We start from the raw sequence: 23,661 nt of genomic DNA on the forward strand, positions 1-23,661 counted from the left end.
AAAAGGGGAGGGGGAAGGGAGAGGGGTAGCCAAGAAGGGGGATATGATTTTAAATGTAAATGAATAAAATGATTGATAAAAATAATTAAAAATAGGATACAGAACTAAACAAAGAATTCACAGCAAAAGAATATCAAATGGTCAAGAAGCACTTCAAAGTCTTTAGTCATCAGGGAAATGCAAATCAAAACGACCCTGAGATTCCATCTTACACCAATCAGAATGGCTAAGATCAAAAACTCATGTGACAGCACATGCTGACAAGGATGTGGAGAAAGAGGAGCACTCCTCCATTGCTGGTGGGATTGCAAACTGGTACAACCACTCTGGAAATCAATCTGGAGGTTCCTCAGAAAATGGGAAATAGGTCTACTTGAAGACCCAGCTATACTACACTTGGGCATATACCCAAAAGATGTCCCGCCATGCCACAGGAACATGCCTTCCACTATGTTCATAGTGGCCTTGTTTGTAATAGCCAGAAGCTGGAAACAACCCAGATGTCCCACAACAGAAGAATGGATACAGAAAATGTGGTCCATTTACACAATGGAGGACTACTCAGCTATTAAGAATGAGGACATCCTGAGTTTTGCAGGCAAATGGATGGAACTATAAACTATCACCCTGAGTGAGGTAACCCAGACCCAAAAGGACATGCATGGTATGTACTCACTAATTAGTGGATATTAGCCAAAAACCCCCAGAATATCTAGGATACAACCCACAGACCGTAAGAAGTTTAACAAGAAGGAAGGCTCAAGTGAGGATGCTTCAATCTCACTTATAAGAGGGAACAAAATAAACCCACGGGGGACAAAGGGAGAGGGGCACCTGGGTAGGAGATGGGTGGGGGAGGGGAAAAGGGGAACAGGATCAGGTGCAAGGATTGGGGGAGGGTCACAGGAGAGAAGTCCAGAGGGCCAGGTGATGAATGGGGTGGGCGGTGGGAGGATCCTCTAGAAACTGCCAGAGACCTGGGAGGTGACGCTCAGGAATCCAGGGGAGTGGCCTTAGCTGAAATGCCTAACAGTGGGGAGAGAGAACTCAAACTGTCCACCTCCAGAAGAAAGACAGAGCCTCAAGTGGAGAGACAGGGTTACCAACCCACAGTCAAAATTTCTGGCTCAGAAATTTTCCTGTCTAAAAGAACTGCTGAAGAGACTGAAGGAAAGGTAGTCCAGTGACCAGCCCAACTTGGGATCCATCTCATACGGGTGGGTACCAAGTCCTGACACTATTACTGATGCTATGCTGTTCTTACAGAGAGGTCCCTAGCATGGGGAGAGGCCCTACCAGCAGCTGACTGAGACAGGTGTAACCACTGGACTGAAGTCAGGGACTTCTATGGTTGAATTAGGAAAAGGATTGAAAAAGCTAAAGTGGAGAGTGACCTCATAGGAAAACCAGGAGTTTCAACTAACCTGGACCTCTGGGAGCTTCCAGAGACTGAGTTACCAACTAGCCAGCACTAAGGGCTGGTCCAAGGCCCCCAGGACATACATGGCAGAGGATTGCCTGCTCTAGCCTCAGTGGGAGAAGATGTGCCTAATCCTGTAGAGACTGTGAGGCCCCAGGAAAGAGGGATGTCTGGTGGGGAGGGGAGGGAAGAAAACCCTCTTGAAAGCAAAGGGGAAGAAGAATGGCATAACAAACTGTGGCAGGGGTTGGGGGTGGGGGGCGGAAAAGCTGGAATAATTAAATACAATAATTTTATAAATAAGAATATAAGGTAGACTATTTAAAAAGAAGTTATTGTTTGTCCTAAAACAAAATGCAAACAGTGGAAAAGAGAATATGTTAACTCATCCCTGGAGAGGAAAGCTAGGACTGTGCCTGGGCCCCTCAGTCAGGAACTTCATTTGATTGTTTCAGCTTCTCTCGGTGGCTTCTGCTGAATGATTGTAAGCACCTGATATGTGATGTGATCTAATTGCGGCTATCCGTTCATTTTCTAGGATGCTCACCTGATGGGATACTCTATTGCAACCCAGACTCCAGATTGTGAACTCTAACTGGCTACCCCAACGAAGCTTTTCTACTGGATTTCTTCTGGATGTTTTTAATACTCTGATTTGATGGTGCAACTTTCTGCCCATTCACTTCGACTGCTAACATTATCTTTGATAGATGTTCTGAATACCCGATTTGGCCGTGTTTCCCTCTGAGTTTGCTCTTCTGTGATCTACTACTTACTACTTATGCGTCTACTTTTGCTTGTAGTATATTTAATAAACTTACTTATTCAAAGCCCAAAGCATGGCTCTTGCAAATCAATCTCGGGACCACACACATTATCAAGTTAAAAAGTTCTTTCTTTTTTTTTGTTAGAAGTTTTTTTTTTTTTTAATTTATTAGGTATTTTCTACATTTATTTTTTTTAATTAGGTAATTTCCTCAATTACATTTCCAATGCTATCCAAAAAGTCCCCAATACACTCCCCCCCCCCAGTCCCCCACCCACCCACCCCCACCCCTTGGCCCTGGCATTCCCCTGTACTGAGGCATATAAAGTTTGCAAGTCCAATGGGCCTCTCTTTCCAGTGATGGCCGACTAGGCCATCTTTTGATACAAATGCAGCTAGAGACAAGAGCTCTGGGATACTGGTTAGTTCATATTGTTGTTCCACCTATAGGGTTGTAGATCCCTTTAGCTCCTTGGGTACTTTCTCTAGCTCCTCCATTGGGAGCCCTGTGATCCATCCAATAGCTGACTGTGAGTATCCACTTCTGTGTAAAAAGTTCTTTCTTTCAGCAAAATGGCGGGTTGCAAAATCAACATCCCCAAGTCAGTAACCTTCCTATATGCCAAAGACAAGCAGTCTGAGGAAAGCAGTCAGGGCAATCGTCTCATCATGCACAACAGCCAAACAAAATAAAACAACCAAACCCAAAAGATAGAGAACACAAATAAAACTTTTAAAAAAATTAAACAAAGAAATGAAAGAAGACCGCAGGTGATGACGAGACCTCCCATAACATGAATTGGTATGATTAATATTGTGAAAATGTCCACCAACCCTTTAAAACCATCACATCTACAGACTTAATGCAATTTCCACAAAAAAATGCAATGTAATTTTTCACAGAAATTGAAAATCAATATTAAAATTCACAAAGAAGTATAAAAATAGCTAAAGCAGTTCAGAACAATGAAGTCACTGCTACAAGATTCCCCATCTCTGACTGCAAGTCAGCCTACAGCCAGAGTAGTATACACACCACGGCACTAGCTCACACACAGACACACTCCAAGGGACCAGACCTGAGGACCCAGATGAATGTTCACACGCTCACATACACTTTATTTATGACAAAGATGCTAAAGAAAAAAGACTCCATTATTTCAACTCTAGTTCCATGGAATGCAATACTCTCTTCTATAGTGGGTACGAGGTATGCACATGGTAACACAGATGTGTATGAGAAAAGCCATATGATATGGATAAAATCAAACATTAAAATTGTTTTTTAATTAAAAACTTAAATTCAAAGCAACCTTTTATCTATAGGCTGATGTAAGGAGGAAGTGGCGCGCTGGCCCAAACATCGCCATCTTACCTTCTGGCAAGCTGCCTCAACTGTTCAGCACATCCACTATCCGACTGCTGGTTGATAAGTTCCAGGATATTCATAGCTCTATGAAAATGTCCACATGATAAACTCACACTAACAGCTGTTTCATGTTTGTCTCCAGTAAGTACCCATACTTTAATACCAGCCATCCTCAGTGCTTCAATAGTTTCTCGAACTTTATCTTGTAGTCTAAAAATAAAAGAAACAAAATTCTTAGTGAAAAATACTCCTGTAGTACATGTTAAGTATAAGCTACACAATCCATGTAAAGTATAGACTCTATAGGAATATTATAGTGTATCAACATAACTGAAATTTCTTTTACTATGTAAGAAACAAGAATAAACTACTAGTGGCTATCTAGTTCAAACAAAATCAATCAATTAAAATTCACAACTGTATGTTTTTAAAGGTATTATCTACAGAGTTGGTTTTTATGAACCCGACCAAATCAGTAGCCTTCATAAACTTATCTCACTGAGAAGTGGCATTGGGAGAGGGGGACTGAATCAAGGCCTGGTGCATACTAGGCAGAAAATGTGCCACTAAAAATTCTGAAATTTCAAACCAAATATCTCCCTCTACCCCAGCCCTGAAGAAAATCACTTTGAGAGCTAACCATCAGACTATAGGAAATACAGGAATACAGAAATTCATGTTAGTTTAAGACATCTAGTGAAAACAACTGAAAAGACAATGAAAACCTACACTTAAACATGTACACCTCTGTAGATACAGGGAACCCCAGAGAAAAGGGTTAACTTGTAAAAATCAGATGAAGTCAGACTTAATGCTAACACAGATGCTGGGTTTAAAAAACTGAGTAAGTCGAAAGAAATTTATACACTAACAGAGGAGAAAAATCTTTAAACAAAATAATTTAATAGGGCATCAAAACAGCAAAACAAGACAGCAGCAGACTACTCACAAAGAAGAGCATTTTCAGTCATGTGAGTTGTCAGAAAAAAATCTTCCTGGATGAGAGTTAGTTATGACTACATTTTTCCTCACAAATGCACAGCCTTACCAAGGAACAAAGGCAGGACCAAAAGTGTCACTTATTTGGTGACAGCACAGCAGTCAGTGTGGCATTACTGAAGCATGAAGGAGATTGGGCAGTGGAGGAAGGGGGAGGATGGAGAGATGTGTGAGTGTTTGCTGACAGTATGAAGCACTGAGGAATAGTAAACTACAAATATAATACAGATAGTTATTTCTATTTCAAGTATCTCCAAATCCTAAATATCTAATGCTGGAATAAAACAGCATTTCCCACAGTGGAAAAATTGAAGCTTTAGTTCTCTATGTTGCTACAGAATGTTAACTAATGGTATTGCTTTTTTTTAAAAAATTTGGATATTTTTATTATTTACATTTCAAATGTTTTCCCCTTTCTTGGTTCCCCATCTGAAAAACACCCTCCCTCAATACACTTCCCCGCTCCCGCTTCCTGGCCCAGGCATTCCCCCACACTGGGGCATAACACCTTCATAAGATAAAGGGCCTCTCCCCCCACTGATGTCTGACTAGGCCATCCTCTGCTGCATATGCAGCTGGAGCCATGAGTCCTACTATATGTGCTCTTTGGTTGTTGGTTTAGTCCCTAGGAGCTCTGGGGTACTAGCTAGTTCATATTGTTGTTCCTCCTAGGGGGCTGCAAACCCCTTCAGCTCCTTAGGTCCTATCTCTAGCTCCTTCATTGGGGACACTAGGCTCGGTCTAATGGATGGCTGCAAGCATCCACTCTGTATTTGTCAGGCACTGGCAGAGCGTCTCAGGAGACAGCTATATCAGGCTCCTGTCAGCAAGCTCTTGTTAGCTTCCACAACAGTGTCTGCATTTGGTGATTGTATATGGGATGGATCCCCAAGTGAGTCAGTTTCTGGATGGTCATTTCTTGAGTTTCTACTCCACACTTTGTCTCTGTAACTCCTTCCATTTGTATTTTGTTCCCTCCTATTAAGATGGATCGAAGGAGTCACGCTATTGTCCTCCTTTTTGAGTTTCATGTGGTTTGTGAGTTGAATCTTGGGTATTCTGAGCTTCTGGGCTAATATCCACTTATCAGTGAGTGCATATCATGTGTGTTCTTTTGTGATTGGGTTACCTCACTCAGGGTGATATCCTCCAGATACATCCACTTGCCTAAGAATGTCATAAATTCATTCTTTTTAATAGCTGTGTAGTAGTCCATTGTGTAAATGTACCACATTTTCTGTATCCATTCCTCTGTTGAGGGACATCTGGGCTCTTTCCAGCTTCTGGCTATTATAAATAAGGCTGCTATGAACATAGTGGAGCATGTGTCCTTACTACATACTGGGGCATCTACTGGGTCTATGCCCAGGAGTGATATTGCTGGGTCCTCAGGTAGTACTGTGTTCAACTTTCTGAGGAGCGGCCAAATTGGACTTCCAGAGTGGTTGTACCAGCTTGCAATCCCACAAGCAATGGAGGAGTGTTCCTCTTTCTCCACATCCCCGCCGGTCACCTGAGTTTTTCATCTTAGCCATTCTGACTGGTGTGAAGTGGAATCTTAGGGTTGTTTTGATTTGAATTTCCCTGTGACTAAGGATGTTGAACATTTTTTATGTGCTTCTCAGCCATTCGGTATTCCTCAGTTGAGAATTCTTTGTTTAGCTCTGTACCCCATATTTTAATAGGGTTACTTGTTTTTCTGGAGTCTAACTTCTTCAGATCTTTGTATATATTGAATATTAGCCCTATATCAGATGTAGGATTGGTGAAGATCTTTTTCCAATCTGTTGGTGGTCTTTTTGTCTTATTGACAGTGTCCTTTGCCTTGCAGAAGCTTTGCAATTTTATGAGGTCCCATTTGTCGATTCATGATCTTACATCACAAGCCATTGGTGTTCTATTCAGGAATTTTCCCCTGTGCTCATATGTTCGAGGCTCTTCCCCACTTTCTCCTCTATAAGTTTCAGTGTATCTGGTTTTATGTGAAGGTCCTTGATCCACTTGGACTTGAGCTTTGTACAAGGAGATAAGAATGGATCAATTTGCATTCTTCTACATGATAACTGCCAGTTGAGACAGCACCATTTATTGTAACTGTTGTCTTTTTTCCACTGGATGGTTTTAGCTCCTTTGTCAAAGATCAAGGGACCATAGGTAGTGTGGGTTCATTTCTGGGTCTTCAATTCTATTCCATTGATCTACCTGCCTGTCACTGTACCAATACTATGCAGTTTTTAATAATGACTGCTGTGTAGTACAGCTTGAACTCAGGGATTTGTGATTCCCTGAGAAGTTCTTTTATTGTTGAGAATAGTTTTCACTATTCTGGGGTTTTTGTTATTTCAGATGAATTTGAAAATTGTTCTTTCTATATTAAGAATTGAGTTGAAATTTTGATGGGGATTACATTGAATAGATAGTTTGGGGAAGATGGCCATTTTTACTATATTAATCCTGCCAATCCATGAGCATGGGAGATCTTTCCAGCTTCTGAGATCTTCTTCAATTTCTTTCTTCAGAGACTTGAAGTTCTTATCATACAGATCGTTCACTTCCTTAGTTAGAGTCACACCAAGGTATTTTATATTATTTGTGACTATTGTGAAGGGTGTGGTTTCCCTAATTTCTTTCTCAGCCCATTTATCCTTTCTGTAGAGAAAGGCCATTTATTTGTATTAATTTTATATCCAGGCACATTGCTGAAGTTGTTTATCAGGTTTAGGAGTTCTTTGGTGGAATTTTTGGGATCACTTAAGTATACTATCATATCATCTGCAAATAGTCATATCAGGACTTCTTCCTTTCCAATTTGTAACCGTTTCATCTCCTTTTGTTGTCTAATTGCACTGGCTAGGACTTCAAGCACTATATTGAACAGGTAGGGAGTGGGCAGCCTTGTCTAGTCCCTGATTTCAGTTGGATTGCTTCAAGTTTCTCTCCATTTAGTTTGATGTTGGCTACTGGTTTGCTGTATACTGCATTTACTATGTTTAGGTATCAGTCTTGAATTTCTGATCTTTCCGAGACTTTTATCATGAAGGGGTATTGGATTTTGTCAAATGCTTTCTCAGCATTTAAGGAGATAATCATATGGTTTTCTTTTTCTTTGAGTTTGTTTATATAGTGGCTTACACTGATGGATTTCCGTATTTTAAACCATTCCTGTATCCCTGGGATGAAGCCTACTTGATCATGATGGATGATCGTTTTAATATGTTCTTGGATTCGGTTTGCAAGAATTTTATTGAGTATTTTTGCATCGATATTCATAAGGGAAGTTCTGTTTCTTTGTTGGGTCTTTGTGTGGTTTAGGTATCAGAGTAATTGTTGCTTCATAGAACGAATTGGATAGTGTTCTTTCTGTTTCTGTTTTGTAGAATAGTTTGAGGAGAACTGGTATTAGGTCTTCTTTGAAGGTTTGATAGAACTCTGCACTAAACCCATCTGGTCCTGGGCTTTTTTGGTTGGGAGAGTATTAATGAGAGCTTCTATTTCTTTAGGAGATATGGGACTGTTTAGATCATTAATCTGATCCTGATTTAAATTTGGTACCTGGTATCTGACTAGAAAATTTCCATTTCATCCTGGTCTTCCAGTTTTGCTGAATAAAGGGTTTTGTAGTAGGCCCTGATTTTTTGGATTTCCTCAGTTTCTATTGTTATGTCTCCCTTTTCATTTCTGATTTTGTTAATTAAGATACTGTTCCTATACCCTCTAGTTAGTCTAAGGGTTTATATATTTTGTTGATATTCTCAAGGAACTAGCTCCTGTTGGTTGATTCTTTGCATAGTTCTTGTTGTTTCCACTCGGTTGATTTCAGCCCTAAGCTTGATTATTTCTTGACATCTATTCCTCTTGGGTGAATTTGCTTCCTTTTGTTCTAGAGCTTTCAGGTGTGCTGTCAAGCCACTAGTGTATGCTCTCTCTAGTTTCTTTTTGGAGGCACTCAGAGGTATGAGTTTTCCTCTTAGGACTGCTTTCATTGTGTCCCATAAGTTTGGGTATGTTGTGGCTTCATTTTCATTAAAGTCTATAAAGTCTTTAATTTCTTTATTTCTTCCTTGACCAAGTTATCATTGAGTAGAGTATTGTTCAGCTTCCACGTGTATGTGGGCTTTCTATTATTTATGTTGTTATTGAACATCAGCCTTAGATTATCTCAAGTGCTCCCTGCCCTCACTATATCTGATTGGAGCCTGTCCTTTCTGTAATCCCAGTTGAGTCAGAACTCCTTTTGAGTCCAGCTTTCTCTGTGATACTGTGATTCCGGGATCCTGTGATCCTGAGATTCTGGGTATGTTGGAGTTCTTGGCAGTCAAGCGTCCTCTGTGACCCTGAGATCCTAGTGTGACCAAGCTTCTGGTATCCTTGGATCCTATGATCCTGGGCATGTTAGAGCGCCTGGAAGTGATACCTCTTCTGGGGGCCATGGGGCTGTCTGCTGAGTTTGAAACCCAGGTAGACCAGTGCTAACTGGAAGAAAACCGAGCCACTGGTTGAACGGCATTCCTGTGTCCATGCTCTTGTTGGTCCCAGGCACTCCTGGTGGTGTTGGAACCGATGTTGTGTTCTACTCACTGTGATCCTAAGATCCTGGGTGTGCTAGGTTACCTGGGCAGTGGAGAGTCCTCTGGGGACCATGAGACTGTCTGTCGAGTTTGTGCCCAAGGTGGCATTTATTTTCATATACTAAAGCAGTCGACTAAAATGTTCTTTAAAAGAAAGATAATGGGGGCTAGAGAGAGATGGCTCAGCAGTTAAGAGCACTGAATGCTACTTCAGAGGTCCTGTGTTCAATTCCCAGCAACAACATAGTGACTCACAACCATTTGTGATGGGTAAAATAAATAAATAAATGAATAAATCTTAAAAAAAAAAAAAGATACTGCCTACTTCTGATACTTGCCTGTCTTCCACTGCTGTAGCTCCTAGCAATATCAGGTCTTTCTCAATGTACTGGAAGGCATCAGCCAATTTCTCTTCCCGATGCTGCAAGGCAGTTCTGGCCTCAAACAGGCGCCTGTCTACATCTTCATACTCTTTAGCTGTAAACTGTCTGTAAGCTATACACAGTGTTCGCAGTCCTTTCTAAAAGAAATGAAAAGGAAAGACAGACACACACCTCTGTAAGAGCCAGATTCATAACCTGACTTTAAATACGGCCATTTTGTCTTCACCTGTGACTTAGAACTACACAAACTTAGCAATCTGCACTTGACTTCTTTGATTATATAGACGTCAAATTTTCTAAATCTCTGAAAATTAGCATCCAAATCTAAAGATTTCTTACTATATATTTTCCTTAGAAAAACCTAAAATGTTTGAGCAATAGAACTTGAAGAGAGCAAACTTTAACACACCATATGACCATGTTTAGCAAATTTGTAAACAGTGCCAGTTTTACTGATTTATAAATAACACTCTTGTAAATAACATTTAATAGGTCATTAGATATTAATGTATGTTCTAATTAATTCACTTTACAATAACTATATATGGATACTGTTCTAGACAACAAACTGTCCATGCGGTTAGATACTATAGTAGGTAGATGAATTAGATTGTAGGCCATTGCAAAGCAAGTAGGTCAGGAGAAGCCCAAGTATGAAGCACACATAGAAATATGAGCAGGAGAGAGAGATCCTGAATTAGGTTTTCTGCTTTTGGAAGAGTTTTTTTGTATTTTTCCTTTTAAATTAGAATCACATTACATAAAATTAACTCTTTTAAAGTGCTTTTTAGAATACTTACAAAATTGTTACCACTACCAGAATATTTCACCTGCAGTGGATTCCCTATCCATCAGAAGTCACTCCCTTCTTTCCCCTTTATCCAGAAGCCTTTGGAAACTGCTCACTCGTTTTATCTCTATGAACCTGCCTTATCCTGGATCTTTTGTATAAATATACTGTGTGGTCTCTTGTGACTGGCTTCTGTCAGCAAAGTTTTCAATGTTCGTCCATTTTGTAGCATCTACAAGATACCAGTACCTCATTTCTCTTAATGACTAAGTAAGATCTCATTACATAGCTATATCATATTTTATCCAGTCATCAAGCTGGGCATCAAGGCTTTTCCAATTTGGTGCTATGAGCAGCCATTCATTAGATACACCTTTTCCTTTCTCTTTGGTGTACACCTAGGTATATAGTAAGGCTCTAACTTAATTCCTATCTTTTGAAGAATGACAAAGGGCTCAAAGGCTACATGATTCATATAATGTGTGCAATCTCTAGTTTCTCCGCTCCCTGGAGCTCCTCCACGTTCCTCTTGCGAGCCTGTTTCTGCTTTGTTAGTATGTCTTCTACACTGAAACACACCCTTAGTTTTCTTTGTTTGTTTGTTTGTTTGTTTGTTTGTTTAAAAGTCTGGGTTTAATTATGTTGCCCCACTTGCTCTTCCATCTCTGGGTTCAAGCTTTTGTCTTGTTTCTGCCTTTCCACCATAGGCCCAGGATAAAATGGGGGAGAGGGAAAGGGAAGCAGAAGGGAAGGGAGGAAGAGGAAAAGAACAAAGACACCTAGCCATTCAGGAGATGAAGCTCAAAGATGTGTGCTTCACTCTAAGCCCCAATTACTCATTTTTTGTTAAGAGTACAGTTTGGGCAGTATAAGCAACCAAAAGTCCCTATAGAACAGGGTGGAAGAAAATTTCAAGTTACTAGGTTAAAAAATCAGTTTTTATAAGTATAAAGAGCCAACATTTAATGCAAAGGAAAAAAGAATTACAGAATTTCTAAAACTTGAATTATCTACTAGAAAGATGAAACCTCAACCTTTTCATAAGTATATTTTTCAAGTTTTTTTTTTTTTTTTTTTTTTTTTAAATCATAGCTATCTTTACTTACCAAAGCAAACTCATCAACATGAATTCTGGTTTTTGCTATTTCTCCACCTATACATTTAGGGAGAATTGAAGATTCTGCTCCTTTAGCAAATAAAAGCTTCTCACCTAAAAAAACAAACAAACTAGTTATCAAGTTCCATATTAGGTAAATAAATATTCATAACAGTTTAGCTTGGTTACCTGAAGGTGCCTGGACAATTACACTCATTCTCCTACGATCTGAATCAAATTCCAGAATATGAAGTAATTTGTACCTAAAAATTAAGAATGATAATCCTTAATTTTTCAAGTATTAACATCTGAATATTTGGAAAGAATAAAAGATAAAAGACACACATAAAGTCGGATACGAGGCCTGCCTTTGCATGATGACAGGCTCTAAATTATCAATCATAGTACTGCACACATCCATCCTCAACAACTACCATATATTTTACAGACCTTGGGTCACTTGGTTCCCACAGAAGCCAAGGTTGAGGACCACTAGAAAGATTACTATTCAATAAGCTGGTAAGAAGTAGAGAAGGACTGGAACCCAGCTCTGCCCATCTGATTCTCTATCATCTCCTGTCCTAACACATCTGCCCAATTCAACCTTTATGTAGTCTTAAAGGTTTGTCAGCAACGATTCTAGACCTGGGGTGGGTGTTGAGGTAGAGGGTAAGGAAGCAAATGTCTCTGTAATGAACTGAAAGCAAATTTATGAGGATAACTGTAGTGAGGCTTGAAAAACCTTGCAGGAGGTAATTCTATAATGAAGTGTGAGCAATGAATGTTCTTCGTTGACGACAGGTTCCCTCAGGAAAGCAGCTTCTGATTGGGCCTTACTTCTTTAGTATGGAAAAGCGCAGCAAGGGTTGAGGTACACAAACAACAGGCAACAGGACCAACGTATTAGTGTAGAAAGAGGGTAACAGGAGACTGCTGCTCCTGAGTGCCTGGACATAAAATCACAGACAACACTAGGGGACTTGTGTTGGGGTACAGCTTCATGGCACAGCATTTGCCTAACATTCCTGAGACACTGGTTTTAATCCCCAGTACCACAAAAACAAGACAATGATGTTTCTTTTTCTAATGACCTATGGAATCTCAACCACAAGAGTGTTAACAAATTCAGTAAACAGCATACTGTTGTAATTGTGATAAGATACAATGTAATACCAACATCATTCTGTAGCAGAGGTTAGCAAGTGTTTTACATAGTTAGCAAGTATTTTAGACTTTACAGGCCATGTATCTCTCTGCTGTATATTAGGACTTATTCTTGAATATACTAAACTACATCCTCAGTATTTCTTTGCTTTTCACATTTTGAGGTAGGTTCTTAGTAAGTTTCCTGGGCTGGCTCACTTTATGGCCTAGTCATGTCTTGAACTTGAGATCATCTGGCTATAGCCTACATACTATCAGAGATACTTTCTTATCTCTCCTCTTTCTTACTCTCTTTTTCTTTTGTAAATAGCTCACAACGCAGTCTAACATAGCTCATGGGCTATACACAAACAGACTGGAGGATAGAATTGACCTATAGGTCAAATTTGCTGATCTCTATCCTGTACTTACTATAGAGTATTATATATTTCAAAGAATTTACCTTTCCAATCTCCCAAGTACTTTAACCTCCATAGTTTCTTCAGAAATGCCTACAAATATAATACCAGCTCTAGGAATAAAAAAAAGTAATAAAATTTAGGGGAAAATATTTCATGTTTCACAGTATAACTTTATAACTTGGTTTGAATGAAGATACATTAATTGAAAGTTTAAGTTACAATACTGCCTTTAAATAATATGGCACTCTTAAGAACTCGACAGGCTAGACTATATCCAAAACAATGCAAAGTATTCTCCCAAGTTTTATTATACAAAATTCATACCAAACAATTTTTAAAAGATCATTTAAAAAAAAAACCTTAAATTTGTATTTGAGAACTTTATATGGCACATCTTTAATATTCTAACATTTGTTTCAAGAATATTCTCTGAGGATCAGAAAATCAGGCTCAATCACCTTGCTGCAGCTTCCACCAGAGCCTTTTCATCTGGTGAAGATGCATAGTACTCCAGCTGTGCAGGTGCCAGGTTGGGCTGCCAGGGACCATCCCCAAAGCCGTCAGTTTGGACATTGCTGATCTGTACAGTATGGCAAAGACTGACTGCTTTAAAGAACAGATCGTGTTCTTTGATCTGTAAAAACATAGCATTCATGATCAAAGCACATTCCCGGTACCATATAGGAAAACAAACATAAGACCCTGAGAGCTAAAACAAGAGTCCCACAACCTGAATTTCTTGAGAAAGAGCTGAAACGTGTGGATTTCAATCTTATACGGTTTTAGAGCCTTTGGTTTAAGTGCATCTTTTTAACAAGCATAAGCTGCACGCTAGTGAGAATATGTCCCTGTAAAGAAATCAGGACTCCAAAAGCACAAATACATATTGTTTCTTCTTTTCACTCCAAGGCAGTAACAGCATTTCCTAACTGTTGCACTTGAATGACTAGCAAGCTAAGGCATTTAAGGTGCTTAGCAATGACAAGCTAAACTGTATTGTAACTACAGTCTCAGAATAGCATTTTGTGGTGCTAAATCAAAGATAGCTATTTCAAATGTATACTTGTAGCTTCACCAACAGGAATCTCCCCTTAACCCATTTACTAAAGAGAATTAATTCATAAGAAATCCATGTGATTAATTTGGAAATTGCTTACTAGCTCAGTTTCACTTTCAGGACTGGTTCTAAGAGAAGTGGCTGTGAGATGGGCTGAGTTGCTGAGATGGGATAAACTACCAAGGAAAGGCACGTCTCCTTCTGTGGAGTCTGGGCTTGGTCCTTCAGGTACAAGTTTACCATTGATTTCTTGGTATTTCAGGCCATTAATTGAACATTCTCGAAACTGCATCTCATTTTCTGTCAGTGTTCCAGTTTTATCTGTAAATACATATTCCACCTAGAGAAAGAAAACAAAAGAAACTTTTGTGGTTAGGAGGCAGTGTTGACCAAGGTAATACAAACACTGAAAATTCACGTATATATCTTTCGATACACGTTCATTTGTAAAGGAGACTGAGAATGAGGTGTAAGAATTTCATGTCTATCTCTTGGTCAAGATGGTAGGATTTGACACCATTGAAGTAAGGGTAGAATTGATGCTAAACAACCTAGAAAGTGAATAGGGGTCAGGAGAGATGGTAGAGAAACAGGGAAAGCATATCTCTCAATGTAAACACATTAATCCACCTCTCTCCCTCTCATCTCTCTCTCTGCCTCTCTCTCACATACACATACCCATGCACATAACTAGAAAAGTAAAAAAGAAAGGAGCTATTATAGGAAAACAAACCAAAACAAAATACAGACCAGTATCTCTCATGAGTATATACGCACATACATATATACTGAGTCCAGAAATATATCATATGTATATAAGACATCTCAGGAATCCATTATTAACTTGGTGTGTACAATTAATCAGATTAATGATACTTGTCCTTTGTTCTATTAATAAAATGGCCATTTCAACAGATACAGCAAAATCATTTAATAAAAACCCAACACTATGATAAAGGCTTCTTCAAAACTTGGTAACATCATACTAGTAACTTTCTCTCATGAGCAGAGATACTAGGATAAGGTTGTCCTCACATATTTTATTCAACATTGGACTGAAATTTCTAGTCAGGAAAAAAAAAAAAAGCAAATTATCCTGATTAGGGATGAAAAGAAATAAAGCTATCTCCATTTGCACATCTAATAACCTTGCATATACATCATCCAAGGGAATTCACTTTTTAAAAAATCTATTAGCATTAATAAACAAGTTCAGTGAGATTTCATGATAAAAAGATCAATGTGCAAAATTAAAGAATTATAGTGGAAAAACTGTTTTAACCAAGAAAGAAAGATGGATATGAAACTGTACTTTAAAGTCCATACTCTTGGGAGTAAAGGTAACTACAATACTTGAGGCACAGGAAGTCTACTCTGTGAAATAATAATTTATTATGCAAGCCTCCGGTCTACATATACCACAGTCTACATATGTAGTCTTTGGTACTGGGAAAACTAGGACAGGAAAATCATTTGAGCTCAGAGTTTCTTCTTAAGACAGGGTTTCACTAAGTAGCTCTGGCTGTCTTAGAACTCACTATTAGATCTAGCAGGCTGGCCTTGAACTCACAGAGATCTACCTGCCTCTGCCTCCTGAGTGCTGGGATTAAAGTTTTGTGTCAATATGTCAGGATGAACTCAGAAGTTTAAGCATAGCTTGGGCAGCAAAAACACGTGGCCCTGCATCAAAAAGAAAAAGGAAAGAAAGGAAAAGCCAACCCTAAATCATACATGGGGGTGGGGTGGGAAAATTCTGGATTAACGGACATATGTGAGTATACACAGAGAGATGGTAAATATAGTTATAAAAGACTTGAGGCATATAAAACTAAGCAAATGAAGAAACAGCAATTAACTTTGTATCTCTAGAGGAGGTAAATTATATAAATATATGATTATAGTATTACAAAGAACAAATAAAGAAGCAGGAGTTTGGAAACAGTATTATGAATCACAATGTAAGTACTTGTATTAGATGTCAAGTTAGAACACACCAGTGTAGGAAAAGTCGGCAAGTTTTGGGTATTTATATGAAATGGTAAGGTAATAGCTGCCCTTTTTAAAAATTTACTTAAAAAAAAAAAACAACAACAACAAAAAAAACCAGGCAGTGGTGGCACACGCTTTTAATCCCAGCACTTGGAAGGCAGAGGCAGGTGGATTTCTGAGTTCGAGGCCAGCCTGGTCTACAGAGTGAGTTCCAGGACAGCCAGGACTACACAAGGAAAACCTATCTCAAAAAAACAAACAAACAAACAAAAATTGTGTGCAGACATGTGTGTGTATGTGGGTAGTACACATGACTACAGGTTCTTGTGGAAGCCAAAGGCTTAAATTCCTGAAGCTGGAGTTGAGGCAGTTTTGAATTTGAATTCATATCCAATGCAAACGCTAGGAACTGAGTCCCCTGAAAGAACAGAATGTGCCCTTGATTTCTGAGTCATCTCTTTAGCTCCAAAGTTTTGCCTTTATATTCTATAACTAAAAATGTCTAAAATTTTAGTTCATGATACAATATCACACATAAATATATTTATAAATTATGGTAGAAAGAAGTTAAGACCTAAAGTGGAAATGGTCAGGATATAAGGTGAATAAAGACAATAAGTAGCTGAAGGAAAGGAAAAGGTGCTTTGGTATAACCTTTGTGATACTTTCTATTGTAACACAACTTTTACATGGAATTCTCTGATAAAAAGGAAGCTCGAGGACCATCCTCACCTGGCCAAGCTCTTCATTCAGATCAGAAGTATTGACCTGAGCTTTCTGATCTGACTCTTCGTGGTACAGATCAAGATCCCAGCCAATAAAAAATGATCCAAGAAATTTCTGCATCTCAACTGTCACATACAGAGAAATTGGAATGATGAAATTGTAGAGTACCAAAAAAGCAAGGAAGTCAGAAATAAATCTCAGAATCTAGAAAAAAAAGAGAAAGAAATGATTATTTGATGATAAAATCCGTAAGAATTCTGAGAAAATAACTTTAAATAAATCATCAACCATATTCTGAGGTAAGCTAGCATCACGAACCAGAAGTCCTAGACTAAACTGTTGTAATACTGCATCTCCTCTGCTTACTGGGGTCAGGGAAAGGACCAGGACTCAATCTGTCACTTTTCAGAAGCTAGCGTCACTGGCATGTCAACACCCCCAGTCACAAGCACACCGTGTGCAGAATGACAGCCATCCTACTACAATTCTTGAAAGCTCATGGTGACTAAGCTATGCACAGAACGTAAACATACTGGGACACACTTTCTAGGAAGACCTGTTAAATAGAATCTGAAGAACAGTGACTGCAGTATGAACTGCAGCAACAGCACAGCAGCGCTACCTTTCAATATGCTCTGAGGGATGGAGATGCTGGCCATGGGAACCTAGACTGACTTGCTTTGTTGCCTTGTGAGAGCAAAATGTTTTCTAAAATGTACATTTTAATTTAAAGAGAAATTTAGAGCACAATTATTTACTAAAATTTCAGGTTAAATTCTGTCCATCGTCAAGACTCTTAAGACTTCTTGAATTATTCAGACATGAATTAACATAACTGTATCCTTTAATTCATTTATAAGGTACAAGAGATGATTGTTTTAAAGTCCTGAATTTGCAACACTGAAGTAGAATGCACATGTTTTGACATAAAGGCTTTTGTATTCTTCTTAGGCTTTAAACTAGGGCATGCACACCAATGCTAACATGTTGCTTGCTCTTCCAAAGAGACATGAGGTCAATACGATGCTGTAATGAGGTCACACTGGTCCTCCCCATCAGATGTCACTACCACAGCACCAACTGTTTGCACAGAACTTCCTTTACAGCTGGATCGTAAGCAACACATAATACCTTACTACTGTTTCTTTGATGTTCTGTTTTTTGGTTATACCAAGGTTCATCCCATTTTTCTTCAGCTTGCCAGGTATATTTCAAGATCGTACTGATGATGGCCTCAGAAATAAGTATTATTAGATAAATTATTAAAAATGTGTTCATTGATCTAAAGCAAGAAAAAGAATATAAACATAGCAATAAATTTTATGTTCATTTGCTTAGAAATTAATACTTAGATATATCAAAATATTTAAGATTTTATTGTAGCCATTTTAAAGAACAGTATTTTTAAAAAATGATCATTTAATAAAAAATAATAACCAGAAATCCAATTATAAACTAATGAATCACAAGAGGATAGCAAGATATATCCCAAAGTACAATAGTGACACCTATATTTTGGGGGTTATCACAGACCATCTAATTGGACTTGAAGCCTACTATATAGGAGGAAATTCATGTCAGGTACTGTCAACATTGCCATCTGTGCCGGGTGAGGTCATGAACCCTAGAGGAGAACCTACTCTACCATCTTTCTAACCTAGTATGATTTCTAGCTTCATTCTAAGTATCTATCCTGTTTGTACAGATAGTGTAGCTCTCACCACTCATCAAAGAAGCTTCTTGCAGCAGATGGAGGACCTATCAGAAATCCACAACTGGTCAAAATACAGAGCAACTAACCAGGAAGTGCCCAGCTCCATCTATAACATAACCCCAACATGGAACATCGCAGAAGAGGGGGCAGAAAAATTTTAAGAGCCAGGAGACCAGGACATCTCCTATGAAATGGCATTATGTAACAGTTTCCTCCCAGACTAAAACATTCCATCCTGCAGGGAAACTTCTTAAGCAGGAAAGTAAACAAAAGAGTTCAGGAAGTCCCTGAAGCTAACCAGACTCATTAGGCCACTCCCTGACAGAGTGAGAATAAAGCTGAGAGTCTTGGAAAGAATACTTTGGAAATTGTTGAGATGCCTGCAAGCTGTGCAGTATGCTCCAGGTTCCCAGTTTGATGTCCTGGGGTGGGCTTTGGTGATGCATGCAGGTATCTTTAAGTCATTATTGCTTCTGAAAGTAACCTCTTACCCACATTCCCATAAGTCCAATAAAATTCATTGGTTCACCAAGTTGGATTTCGGTGGTATCTCTACTTTGCGGTGTTGTATCTGGAGTGAGTAGACATGTGTGTTGTGTCTTTCCAAAAGAAGTCACAACAGACAGTGTCTTCTATATATGACAGGGGACTACATCCATGAAATCTTAATCATGTGGTGACCTGAAGAATGACATCATCAGCTGGTATGCCAATATGGATGGGGAAATATGTCAAGGTCCCACTCCAAGATACAGTGCTCCAGGAACTACAAGTCACTAAAAGAGGGGTAATTACTCTTCGCTAGAGACATGTCCTGTGTAAGCTATCCAGTTTGAAGTAGTAACCCTAAATGCATATATATGAACAATAATTTATCTCAGCAAGTTGTATTAAAATTCACGTGTTTGTACATTTAATAAAAATAACTTAAGAGTTCTTAAATTTGAGAGGGATAAGGGATTTTGTGGGAGGAGCTAGAGAGAAGAGGGTGTGGTGAAATGACATAAGCACAGTACTCAAGTATGAAATTCTAGAAAATATTTTTAAAAGCTGTATCAGGAATAAATAAACCAATATATACAATGTTACAGTAAGTAATAGTTTGGGTCACTGGCTTTTACTATAAGTATTCTCAGATTTTCAGGTTTATCTAATTATAACAGATAAAATTAACATTTATATAGCATTAAATGTTTTTCAAAACTTCTGTTACATCTACTACCTTAAACAAATCCTAAACATCTAGCTTTTTAAAAAATAAAAAAAGTTGGGCAATGGTGGCATACACCTTTAATCCCAGCACTTGGGAGGCAGAGGCAGGAGAATTTTTGAGTTTAAGGCCAACCTGGTCTACAGAGTGAGTTCCTGGACAAGCAGGGCTACACAGAGAAACCCTGTCTCAAAAATCTGAAAATAAATAAATAAATAAATAAAAAAGATTGAAGATATTGTGATATCCTTTCTAAGGACAAAACTCCAAATCTAGAGATAACTTTATAATTTTATCAAATCACCAAAAGTAAAGAATTCAGAAATCCTCTTTCATTCATTGAGCAACCTTAATACAATGTCCAATTTTAAGTCAAAAAAAACCCAAAATATTCATGTAAGTAAAGAAATTTTTTCATTAAGCAATTAAAATGTATAGAAACATAATTACAATGGTGTAATGAACTCCATGCCTAGTGAGAATGCAAGAAAAACATAAGTCAAAGTTTTCACAAAAACTCTGCAGGGTAGAAAAATCCCTGCATGCCTGGCTTTTCTCCCTAGGCCTCCCATGCTTTACCGTTTTTTCTAACTAAGGACATATTTGCTCTTACATCGCCTCCAGCATAAATCCTAGTACAACCAGATGACTGTAAGAACACAGGGGAAGTAGAGGCATAAGAAGAGGTGGCTCTTTCTCTACTTGATCATGTGTTAGGCATAGTATTATTTGGTACTTCAACTTTAGGACTACTCACATTTTAAAATATCAAAGTATTTGGTTCAAAAGAATAAAACAAATAATCCACAATGATCAGGGAATTAGATTTGATTAAGGTTCACATTTATAAAACCTGAACTTATTTGCATGCAATTAATTCCATATACAGATAAACTGCCATTACCAGGAACTGTCCCATCATCACTTTACATATGTAAATGTAGACATATAAATATATATGTATCTACATATAAATAGAGATGAATATGTAAATGTACAAAAATATTTTTATCTGGGCCCAGCATGATGGCACACAGCTTTAACCCCAGCACACTGAAGGCAGAGGCAGGTAGTTTTCTCTGAGCTCAAGGTAGGCCTAGTCCACATAGCGAGTTCCAGGATATCCAGAGTTACATAGAGAGACTCTGCCTCAAAAAACAAAACAAAACAAAACAAAAATTTTAACCATTTTTTTAATTTTATCTTGTGTGTCTGAGTGTTTTGCATGCATATTATATATCAGCACAGGTATCTGGTACCTGTGGATATCAAAAGGTGTGAGGTACTATATACAATGGAATACAAATGGTTAGGAGCCACTGTTGGGTGCTGGAAACCAAACCCAGGTCCTCTAAAGATCAACAAGTGTTCTTATTTGGTGAGCCACATCTTAGAATTCCTTCTCTCTTTCTATTCTTACTTACCCCACACTGAATCTCTGTCCCCTGAGAGCAATAATCTGTTCTCAACCTATACAGCTTTTTAATTTTGAAAAAGTCACACAACTGGAAATATACAGTATGTAATCTTTGAACTTGATTTTTGTACCAATTATAACAACGTAGTAGTCTATTCTGATGCACCCCAGCCAACAGTGTATGAGATCTGGTCCCTCTGCTTCCTCCTAACTCCAATTAACAGAGCACTCTTTTAGTCTTGTTTACGTGGTGAGTCATCCTCACTGTGGTTCTGGGATATTGTATAACAGCCAGTGATGTTGACTCAGCATATTTATCTCTTTATTTGTCACCTACAACTCCTTTGATGACCTGTGATTCATGTTTTTTGATAACATCTAACTGAATCTTTGTATTAATGTTTGGCTTAAGTTTGTGGTTTGCAAACATTTCCCCCTGTCTGTAGCTTGTCTTTCCATCCTTTCAAGAGGAGTTGAAAACATTTTTAATTTACATGGAGTTAATTTATTAACTTTTTCATTCAAGAGTTATACTTTTTTGGGGTTTTTTAAAGGTGCTTAAGTCCAGATCCTAAACATCCTTATATGACTTCTATCTTTACAATTCTGTTTCATTCAATAATCATTACTTTTGGATGCTGGAGACTGAGCCCATGGTCCTAGTGTATGCCCTCTCGCTAGCAAAAGCTCTCTGCTCCCGCACTTTTACTGAAAACTTCACTCTGGCTATTATATCTAACAGGTCGCAGAGTCTATAGATTTTCATGTTCTTCAGAAGACTGTTGATGTGTGTTCTAGTGGACAGTTAACTTTAAGCACCTAACTTCACTGCAACTGGTGAAAGTCAAATTCTGTTTAGCTCCTTCCCCTCACCCCAGCATTCTGCTAGGTTCTCTGGTTTGTTTATTGCCAACTTGTACCTACACAGGTCTATCAGCCATGCAAGAATTTAGGCAAACTTTATGTGTTAGTTTTAAAGTCCATTGTTTCCTATGCTATCTTATCTATTTTCTCCTAACTTTCTAGGTGCACTTCCAGTGTTAAACCTTGTCCTCTAACAATTCAACCAGGTAAAGAAATACAGCTTAGACTTTTGCTTTTTTTACTTCTCCCACTTCCGCCAATCATCTTCAGGATTGGACTCATTGCTAGTTTTGACCTGCTTTTGGTTACTAGCCCAGGGTAGTCTGAAACTCATGATCTTCCTGTCTCTGCCTTCTAAGACTGCTGGAATGCCATCACCATGTACACTCCAACATTACTTGTGTGTGTGTGTGTGTGTGTGTGTGTGTGTGTGTGTACATGTGTTGGGTTTGCATGCCTGTACTGATACACAGACATGTATGTGTTATGGTGTATGCATGCTTAATATTGGTATGTCCCTCTCTTGGTGTGTACCTTATTTCTTGAGACAAGAGTTTCACACTAAATGCAGAGGTCTCTATTTCTGCTAGACTGGCTGACTGGCAAGCTCCTGTGATCTTCCTGTCTCTACATAGAAGGTTACAGGTACATGCCACCACAACCAGCTTTTTATATGAGTAGTGGGTGTCTTAATTCAGGTTCTCATTCTTGCACACCAAGTGTTTTCTTCAGAACTACTGCCTCATAACCTACACGATATTTAGTCATATTTTCATACTAACAGTCAAATCAATACCATGTAAAATGCTAAATATATACAAAAACATAAAGCATCATCTTTATACAATAAGATTATCATTTTTATATGTAATATGAAATACCCTTTTAAATGACTTATTTTTATGTGTATAAGTGTCTTGCCTGCATGTGTGTAATTGCACTGTATGTATCATTAATGTCCATGGAGATCCCTTAGAACAGAGTTTAAAATGGTTGTGAGCCACCGTGTGGGTGCTGGAAACCAAACCAGATTGTCTGCAAGAGCAACAGTGCTCTTAACCACCGAGTCATCTCTCTAGCTCCTGAAAAGTCTATTTTCATATATGTTATACATATATAAGATACACATATAATTATGTAAAGTTTTCTTACTTTTCTACTGCAGATCTTTTCTGTGACTTGCTCTTGTAATTTAATGCCATCTTAGTTTCCATTCCAGTGTATACAGCCACACCTATAAAATAAAACTGCCATTTTAAGTGCACTTACTAACATGAAAGCTTTGAAGAAAAAGCACTGTATAAGAGTTTATATGATTTGACATTTCCTTGAGTCTTTTCACGGCTCTTAAAGCCTGCTAAGCTTACAATTTTGGTGATGTAGACATTTAACCTGCATAGGTGAAGTTTTGTTTCTCAGTCATAACGAATTATCTGGGTGAAAGATGTTAGGAGTTGATACTGGTGGGAGATGAGGATGGAACAATAGATAGCCACTGCATTTGGTGCTAAAGCAACCAATGACAGCAACAACAGAAAAATATTTCTGTTCAACTGGAGCTATGCACTAGGCTAAAGACCCAGCATGTCAGAGAGTCTGGAATGAACATATCATTCCTTAAGTACTGAAGAATGAATGATATTAATGTCTTTCAGAGTAAATGAAGTAAGCATTCATAAAAGCTATGGGAGACCCTGAGATGAAAGAGACCAGCCACAACAATAGTGG

At 38.4% G+C, this 23,661-nt stretch overlaps 1 protein-coding gene across 2 annotated transcripts in view; it reads right to left on the minus strand.

Moving 5' to 3' along the window:
- Positions 1-23,661, minus strand: part of Atp11b (ATPase phospholipid transporting 11B (putative)) — a 103,020-nt gene that overhangs the window by 35,077 nt on the left and 44,282 nt on the right. For both annotated transcript variants that reach the window (XM_021157859.3, XM_085835958.1), the window contains exons 10-19: positions 23,086-23,167; positions 17,860-18,010; positions 16,735-16,932; positions 14,114-14,353; positions 13,415-13,590; positions 12,998-13,066; positions 11,581-11,654; positions 11,402-11,505; positions 9,461-9,642; positions 3,562-3,765 (exon numbers count right to left, since the gene is read on the minus strand). In XM_021157859.3, the coding sequence (XP_021013518.1) occupies positions 3,562-3,765; positions 9,461-9,642; positions 11,402-11,505; positions 11,581-11,654; positions 12,998-13,066; positions 13,415-13,590; positions 14,114-14,353; positions 16,735-16,932; positions 17,860-18,010; positions 23,086-23,167 (1,480 nt within the window). The remainder of the gene's footprint in view (positions 1-3,561; positions 3,766-9,460; positions 9,643-11,401; positions 11,506-11,580; positions 11,655-12,997; positions 13,067-13,414; positions 13,591-14,113; positions 14,354-16,734; positions 16,933-17,859; positions 18,011-23,085; positions 23,168-23,661) is intronic.

This window comes from Mus caroli, unplaced genomic scaffold, assembly GCF_978045245.1.
Source record: "Mus caroli unplaced genomic scaffold, Mus_caroli_1 scaffold_3, whole genome shotgun sequence".
NCBI classification, from domain to species: Eukaryota; Metazoa; Chordata; class Mammalia; order Rodentia; family Muridae; genus Mus; species Mus caroli.